The sequence below is a fragment of the Vidua chalybeata genome, chromosome 3 (genome assembly GCF_026979565.1).
Source record: "Vidua chalybeata isolate OUT-0048 chromosome 3, bVidCha1 merged haplotype, whole genome shotgun sequence".
NCBI classification, from domain to species: Eukaryota; Metazoa; Chordata; class Aves; order Passeriformes; family Viduidae; genus Vidua; species Vidua chalybeata.
In genome coordinates, this window is record NC_071532.1 from 6,346,771 (window position 1) to 6,356,164 (window position 9,394).

General features: G+C 41.0%; 1 protein-coding gene across 2 annotated transcripts in view; it reads right to left on the reverse strand.

Annotated features, from left to right (window-relative positions):
- The window catches only part of PPP3R1 (protein phosphatase 3 regulatory subunit B, alpha), a 38,133-nt gene extending 28,959 nt beyond the window's left edge, over positions 1-9,174 (reverse strand). For both annotated transcript variants that reach the window (XM_053938099.1, XM_053938100.1), the window contains exon 1: positions 8,987-9,174. In XM_053938099.1, coding sequence (XP_053794074.1) covers positions 8,987-8,989 — 3 coding nt within the window. In that variant the 5' untranslated portion in view covers positions 8,990-9,174. The remainder of the gene's footprint in view (positions 1-8,986) is intronic.
- Between the last annotated feature and the right edge of the window lie 220 nt (positions 9,175-9,394).

Here is a 9,394-nt window from a genome sequence, read left to right on the forward strand (position 1 = left end):
GGAGGCAAAGATGCAGAACTGAGCAAGATGTGCAAATCAAAGGAAGAAGCAGGTTGTGCTGAAGGGGAATTGTTGCATAGAAACAGAACCTGAAATATAGACATTGTTCATATTCTCAACCTGTCTAGTTTTGTCTTTTGCTTTTTTACTAAAGGAAAATAACTTAATCAGAACTTGCAGCTGTCAGCTAATAAATGGAGACATTTTAACAAGTTCTGCTTTAGTTTATGCTATTCAAGGATTCACAAAGAATAAAAATTAATTACATGGTTTGAAAACAGGCCCTACCAACACTATGATCCAAAACAGAGGGATTAAATCCACTGTAATTAGCAAGAAATTTACAAAATATTAAACAGGTCTTTTTGGCATTACCAGCTTCCATTCTAAAGTGAATACTTAATTTCCGGCACTCAGGAATTTTCCACAAATTAGAAACTGGTTTTCTGAAGATGCATCATAAATTTCCAAAGTCTTCAATTATCATAGATTTCCCAATAAAATGAAGCAAAATGAAACATAATAAAACAAACAAACAAAAAAAAACTAAACAAAAACCCAACCAAACCAACAAAAAACGCAACAAACCAACAACACAAATGCTTTCAATTAAGGTTTTCCCTGCTATGGAACATTTGCAACCTTCAAACAGTTTTCTTTTTATGACATGCGTCATAGAGAAAGTACTGACTATTTTTAGTCATAACACTGAGGTGATGTCCATTCAGGAGCTGGTTATATTAAGTAATACTCAAATGCTATTTAGAAGAATATTTCAGGTTAAGTTCTTCAGGACAGGAACTGGCTTATTTCTCACATACAGGAATGCAAATATTGAGTATCACTTCTGCTACAAGCTAGTAATAGGGTACTCAAAAGATTAAATTAGAAGTCCAAACCAATTTCAGTAGCTTATAAACATTCATGTCAAATGTTTGAAGCATTATCCAAAATCTCATTACCAGAATAGTTCGAAGATATCTAAACTAAAGCACTTTAGCACTTCCTGAGGATTGCTTAATCTTGACAGAAATCAAAGCTTATTAATTGCTGTAATTGACAACACAACCATAAAGAGCTGTCCTGAAGAGCTGTAAATTTTCTTAAGTAGTAAATGTACATAAAAGCAAGCACAGGAGTATAACACTACAGCACTAGAAAAATTACTGGTATTTACAGGCTCTACAGGTTCCAAAAGAAGTCCAGTGGATGTACCCCTGCAGAGCCCCAGGGACTTCCAGTAATAATTACCAGTTGCTCACAATCAAGAATCCAGTCCAAGGTGCCATGCAAAGACTGACACAGTTGTGCATGTAATCACAACCTGCCCACAGAACCACAGGCCACCATTTTTCTGCTATTCATCATCTTATCTCTTCATGTGCCATACTTTCAAAAATTTGCAGTTTGCAAGCATTAAAGGCAGTATATAATGTATATACATTTGCATACTAGTCTGTAGAACTGCAAATCAAAGAACACTTGCAATTTTAAACAAAGTGTTTTAGCAGCTCTTTGTGAAACACTGAGTAACAAGGTTTGACTTGACACAACATTTACAGCACTGCACAGATGCTACACAGTATCTCTAAGAAAGTAGATAAAACTACTAGTAAAACCCATCCTTTCCCTAAACCAATTTTTCTGGAATCTTTAGTTGTTCTGCCCCCTGCTACAGAGCTATTACTACCTCATTACATAAAATGCCTACATCTAAACCCACCATCTTCTCATTCTGCTCCATTTTAGACCCCTTTACTCACATGACTTGTTTTCCCACCACAAAGGGCATCTGGCCACCTTTTAACTCACCATCTCATTTTTTCAAGGCCTCTCAAAAGAGAATTTTTCAGAATTGACCTTTAGCAAAACTCAGCTGCACCACCACTAGAGCTGCACTACAACATTCAAGAGTACACAAGATTCAAACTTACTAACCTTTCATATTTTACAAATTATGTTCATCTGATTTTTCAATGCATTGTCTGAAAACAAACCAAAAAAATCAAATACCAGTGGTACCTACTACAAATGCCTTAGTCTTATTAATAAAATAAACAGTGTTTTGAATAAAATATTTCAGGAAAACACTGCTTCCATAAGAATCACTGGAAAAACTTAGTAAGTGGCAAACAGGTATTTTACTCGATACCTCTGAGAAGAAAAGTTATTAGAGTGCCAAGATAGTCTACTTGAGTCAAATATAAAAATCATGTCTATTTATTCATCTGACATTTTTATTACTGCTGCTTAGAAGTTCTCCTATTTGTCATAGATTTTTTTCTAGACTTGTTAGCAGATCTACATGCAATCAAGCTTTAATCTAAAAAAAAATCTGTGAAGTGTCACTTCAGCATTATCAACAAAACCGATCCATGACTGCTCAGATACCACAGTGCTAAGCCTGTTAGCAGTGGCTCAATACTAAATTAAACTTCCCAAGGGAACATCTTATATACACAAGACTGAAAAGCTGTTCAGTCATCATGCCTACAAAGTACATGAGTTCTCCTTCACAAGCTCAGGCCTGAAGCATAGCCATGGAGTTTATTGAAAAAGAAACCCAACAACAAACCAAACAACTCCTTTTAAAGTCCTCTCTGCTAGTCATAGTGTCATTCAGCAGAGGGAATTCAAATGACTTTTTTCAACTTCAGTGATGCTATTCAGAACCTACACAGTCAGCAGTAAAACAACAGTTGGTTTTGTCCTTTACCACTTACTACAAAAAAAAAAAAAAAACCTAAACATCTGATAAATGCACACAGGGGAGATACTCACAGGCTAACAACAGAGAAGACGTGGGAAAAAAGTCCTGTGTTTTCCAGCTGATGAAAATAAGGGGTAAAAAAAATCTCCATATTTGTCACAAATACATCAGAGGAAGAAAAAGTTCCACAGCATTTAAAGATGATACTAGGATTGTATTCTAGTGAGAATCACAGCTGAATCCACTTTTCCAGTAGCTTGGTTTCTTCTCAGAACATATCAACCCCGGGCTTCATTTCTGGGCTTCCTGTTGTCCCATTCCTTTCTCTCCTGCCCCTCCCAAATTCTGACTGAATTGCTTCCATAAATGTCTTACTACATTTTTTAATTCCTACCTTACCTAAGTTAGGAACTATTATAACTTTAAGCCAACTCAAGCTTCAGTTCTTTGCCTTAAGTTTGCTTAAAAATGTTCAATAACATAGACTTTGCAAATATTCACTGACACAACCTGTTTACAGCTCAAAAGCCAAGATTTTTATTGGCAGATCACAAGAAATGCTCCCTTTAATCCAACACATTTAATAGGTTTCCAAGACTTCTCTAATGCAGTTAAGGATTATTTATATCACTAGATTTCTTCCTTAATTGTGGAAGGGAGTATCAACAGCAGGGCCAAATGACTGTCAAGTTACAAGTGAGTCAGATATAGTCTCCAGCCTGTTTTGTACCATTAACACAGTTTTGCCCAAACAGTTAAAGTGCTTGTAGCAACATCTAAAACACTGTCTATATGGAAAAAGCCTAATAAAGTATAGCTATCAAATTAAAATTTTCAAGCTACACAGAATGGCAAAATTAAGATGAAATTACACTCCAGAAATTACTTCACTTGAAAGACGGGGGTTTTATTCTTAGACACACCTGAAACTTAAAGAAAACCCAACTCTCCACAGATTTCTGCCACTCAAATTATGTATGTAATACCTGAATTGAAAGACAACATAATTTAAGCTTAGCCCTCGTTAAAATCATCTCAGTATTACTAAATACATTATTTCATCCAGTGACCTAAAAAATCTAGCTACATCATTGTATTGCATGCATAAACTGTATGCACAAATTTATTGCTTCTAGTTCTGGACTCTCCCAGAATACCTGAATTGGTATATCAAAAGATTCCCACTTCATTCAGCACATTAATTCAATCCGTGTAGCTGATCTTTCTGACACTGCTGGTGTCAAGATTACTTTAGGCCACTGACAACTAAGAAACAGAGTAGCTTTTTCAAGATATTAAAGGCCCATCTCCAGCTCTAATCTCTAAAAGCAGTCACTTTTAAGTGGCTAAAACACTGTGACAAAGATGTTGGAAGAAGGCAGCCAGTGACTATGGAACACCATCACATGCCCTAAGCCAAATGGACAAGGCACAGTATGTTTTCTAGGGGCTGCATTTTAATTCCAAGTCCCAAGACCCCTGAATTTTTAACAGCTAACTTGAATTAGACGTATTTCTTTTCAAATCTACAAACACACATTGCCAGTACCACATATTAATGGCAACTTCTAAACAATAACAAGGACCTAGGATAAGTTTACTACCCTGCCATGACCTCGACCTGCTCCATTTACAGAACAAGGGCAATATTTACCAGCTTCCCAAGAGCACAGCAAGTTAAATTCTTAGTCTTTGGGAAAGAAAGAACGTATTTAAGTAATTTAGATAATCATGTCAGACAATAAAATTCCAACTGTTTCAGGAGTTCCAACTTTTCTATATTTTAATTAACATAAGCCTGCGAGTCAAACAAGATGCTTATTTTCTAATGGTGTCCTGCTCAGAGGTTCCAGCTGTGCAACCTTTAAGCACAAGCACTTTTTACTCCTCTTTTTATGCCGACATATTCCTGTTATCATTCCTTCCCCACCACCTCAATTTTTACTCCCCCATCCTCTCAGTGCTCACTCCTCCAGCAGCAGAAGAATTGGATCATGACAAGGACACCACACAGTAGCACCTTCTCTGTTTCTGTTGATTCTGGCAAAGAAATAGCATGTAGGATGTATGGAAAGAGCCAGTCCCCTTTACCCCCATGGTCCTTCTGTAAGGAACATATAGGAATAAACAAGGTCAGGAAAACAGAAAAACATACAGTCCAGAAGAATGCAATGGAAAAGTGGGAAATATGTCACTATATGAACTGGCTGCCAATAAACAAAGAACTGTTCTAATTTTTTACTAATTTTTCTCCCAATTACAACTTGACAAATGATATTACACAGAGAAGGGAAAACAGGCTTGGCAAGGAAGAGGAGGGGCAAGGAAATTGAGAGCAAATTGCTTTCAAGAAGTCATATATTAGCTCAAATTACAAAAAATGTTTTTACCATTAAAATAATTTTTTGTCATCATTTCATATAGTTAAACCAAAGTCTTTAGAATCATTGAATCAGTTAGATTGGAAAAGACCTCTGAGATCACTGAGTCCAACCTACAGAACGTTATGCTCAACTACCATTCAGATCTAAAATGTTTTATGAGAGTATAGAGTTTTCTGTAGTGAAACACAACTAAATACAAGCAGTAAAAATGGGGAGGGAAATCAAAACAATTCTTCAAAATAGAAGAATAAAAATCAAAGCAATGTTGAAAAATCTTATGCAAGATTAATTTATGAATTACAGCAGAAGAACACTATCAAGCACACCTACAATTTAAAAAAGCTATTTCTTCTGTAACACTGCCAGGTAAGCATCAACTCAGCACCCAGATTAAGAGGCTGGAGTATCTCTCTTACAAAGAAAGGCTGAGGGAGCCAGGACCTAATCAGTGTGTATCAGTATCTGAAGGGAGGGTTCCAGAAGGGTGGACCAGGCTCTGCGTGGTAGTGCCGAGCAACAGGACAAGAGCAATGGGCAGAAACTGATGCACAGAAGTTCCACCTGAACATGAGGAAGAATTTTTTACTGTGTAGTGACCCTGCACTGGAACAGATCACCCAGAGAGGGTGTGGAGTCTCCCTCCCTGGAGATATTCAAGAACCACCTGGGCACAATCCTGTGCAATGTGCTCCCTGCTTGAGCAGGGAGGTTGAACCAGGTGACCCATTGTGGCACCTTCCAACCTGACCCATTCTGTGAGGAGGTAGAAGCAGACAAGGAAAAATGGTTTGGCATAAAAATGTGCATTTCTGCCTCATCTCGTTTCCTCGGAAACACCAGAATTACTGAATTCTCTTTTTCTGGCACTGATAGACAGAAGACAGTCCCATCTACTTTAAGACAGGAATAAACCCCACAATTCAGGTGTTATTAATCCACTCCCTTAAAATTTTCCTTTCACCTGCTAAGCCAGATGCCTTAGGTGATGAATACACTGAAACTTCTGGGGTATGCCCACCATAAGCTAGCTTCCCTTCAACTACTCAATTGTCATTCTCCCTATTGTTAAATTAATAGTTAAACCATATAAAAACAGAATTCTACTTCTACCACATGAATGGTTAAAAAATATAACTGCGTTTTAAAAATGTCTTTTTCCCTCTCCACCAACAGGCTCTATCTTCCTGCTTAGGGATAACTAGCTTTTTGTTCAGCTAATAACCAAAGCATGTAACACTCTCCCTGCTAAATAGTAAAGAATTGTTTAAGATCATCTTTGGGGTTGTTTTTTTGTTTTGTTTTGTTTTATTGCAAAAAAAAAAATGTTTAGGAGGTTCTTTACTCCAGTAATTTAGAACCAGTGTTAGATCAGCTCTGGCAGGAGAAAATGCACCAGAGGCACAGGTATTCAAGTGAAGTGAGTCAAAACAACTGAATAAGAGATGAGTTAAGATGGATGCACGATGTAACATGTTTTGGGTGATTCCTGTAGAATTCTGGGGCTTCTGTACTACATCTATGAAGTTCAAGAACTGGATATGAACCAGAACACAGACCATCCCAAGAAGACAGTATTTATCTAAAACTAAGATCATTTAATACCTTTATCTGTGCTGTTTACCTTTTCCTAGAAAACACTACTCATAGGAAAAATTTGCTAAGTCAACTCTGACAAAAATAGCTTATCAACATTACTTCCAGCATTATGTAATGGACTCATCATCGTATGCTCTGACAGATTATTTTCGAACCAGCTACACCTAAACATCCAGAAGAACATTCTTTGACTCACTAGATGTTTTTGTTTTATCTTAAGCTACCTATTACAAACACAACAACACATTCATCTCTTTTTCCACCATTACTGTCAGCTCTCATTCTGCAAGAACATAAAAGAAATGTTGTACTAGACTGTGAAAAAAGAATTTCTCTAATACCATAAGGGTTGAAAACAAGATGTACTCCATTTAAAACGGAACTCTTTCAATGAAAATATCCCCTGATTAATGACAAAAAAAAAAAAAAAAGCAACTTAAATGAAATGCTGGGTGTGTTTTTTTGTTAATGTATAGTTTTATATTGATTTTCAGACTAAAAGACACCTAAGATCAGGTGGTACCAGAACCAGTGTAGTGATACAGCTACAGTAGTGCTCTGCTTACTTAAGAAAACAAGCATCTCTACTGGCAGAGATAACATTCATACCATAACACCTTTTTTCCCCAGTATATGCATTTCCACATTGCAATGCATCATACACAAATACTATTCAGGAAGCAATGAAGTAATGGTCAACATGATTACACCATCAAAAGATCATAGGAAAGCTTTAGTTACAACAGAATGGATGAAAAAATAATCAAAGGTAATAATACATGAAAGTTAAGTTCATTAAAGGTCACTGACATGCACATGGGCATCATAGTTCAATAATATTTCTTTCCTTTTATGTATGTTAGTCTAGCTCATCTGGCAGATCTTTGAGAACAAAATTTTCACAGAAGATCCAACTACTGGCAGGATGAGCACAACTATTGTGTGGAAAATGATCACTGCTCATGATGATCTATACATTCAAAGTAATTAGCAGTACTGTAACCATGGCATAAGTGATAATAATTTTTTTAAGCCTCAAATTTATTAATACCTTATTCTCAATATGTGAACTTTCCCCCCCCAGTCTTGATGTGCTCCCAACCAAAACCAAAGCTTTATACACTTCAAAGCACTTCTCCAAATGCACATCTATTAAAGTGTACGCACAAAACCAGCTTGAGCATGGCACATTAGTTTCTGCCACAACTTTATTTTTTAAAGGAAAGACTGCAAGGCCTGCTTAAAAACAAAAGGAAACCCATTTTTGACTTCCAGGCCCTGTGAGGTCTAACGTGCAATGTGATAACCAGCTGGCCTCGCTCTGAAAGGGTTAAAAACAACAACAACAAAAAAATGGAAACTACTTGCATTTCTCCAGCAGTAAAACCAAAATATTGCCAGGTCTTCCTGCAGTCAGAATACATAATTTAGGCTAAAATAAATGTTTATTAAAAAACAGGGCGTTGATTTCTTGGCAGCGGCGAAAAGCAGGAGACACCCCTAGTGTCGACGTAAAATACTACAGGACTCCATACTGTATCTCCAGGTTAATTTCACGGCAGGAAAAAAAGGAAATTTAAACCCGTCATGATTGAAAAAACAGAGCGACTCCCGCACACAGACACACACACACACCTGGAGGCACCGCACTCCCGCGGGCTCAGACCCCGAGCACCCATCGTGTGTGAAGTGCCAGCTCTGCGCCCCAGCGCCGCTCCAGCGCGCATTATCCCGTCCATCGGGCTACGTGCATTACAGCTTTCCGCTCCGCACACGAACAGCACGGCGCTACTGCTGCTGCACCGGGGGCGGGGGGAGAACCCCGCCGAGCTGCGAAACAACCCCCGCACGGCAGCGCCGCCAGAATCGCCGGAGTTTGGTTTGGAAAAGGCCCCGGGGGCCGATGGTGCCTCCGCGGAACAGACGAGGCGAATCCCCGGACGGCGGGGAGGGCCGGGTGGGGGCGAGGTGAGAGGGCGCTGGGGAAGGGAAGGGCCGAGCCCGGCAAGCGCTGCTAAGGCGGTGGAGGGAGGAGGCGGAGAGCCCGCGGGGCTCCGTGGGCGGCGGAGGAGAGCGGGGGATGCGCCCGCCGCCGGGAAGGAAGCCCAAAGAGGCGCTCGCCCGCGGGAGGACGTGGACGGCCCGGGGGCGGGAGGAGCCGGGTCAGGGGCAGGGCAGCGCCGAGGCGGAGCGGCGGTGGGGCCGCGGGGGTGGGGGGACCCGGCCCGGTCTGGAATATTCCAGCGGGGCGGGAGCGGGGAAGAGCTAAGGAGGGGAAGCGAGGGAGGGTCCTCACCATGGCGGCGGGTGGGCGTCAGGCGTCTCCCCCGCAGATGAATCCGCCGACCCCGGCCTCGCTGTGCGTTGTCCGACGTCGCCGCCGCCGTTGCCACTCCCAGTCCGCCGCCGCCGCCGCCGCTGCCGTCACTGCGGCAAAGGCTCCGCTGACCCGCGCACCGAGCGAGCGAGCGAGCGAGGGAGGGAGGGGGCGCGAGCGGCGCTGGCGCGGGGCGGAGGGGGCGGGGCTCTCACATCCGGGAACTCCGCTCCGCCGGGGGGCGGGGCGAGCTCGTGACGCCATCGGCGGGGCGGGCGGGTGGGAGCGCAAAATGGCGGCGGGGCGCTTGTGGGGTTGTCGGGGCTGGGAGAGGTGTTTGAGATCATCGAGTCCAACCGGCGTTGTCACTGTAGCTCTAACCTCGAA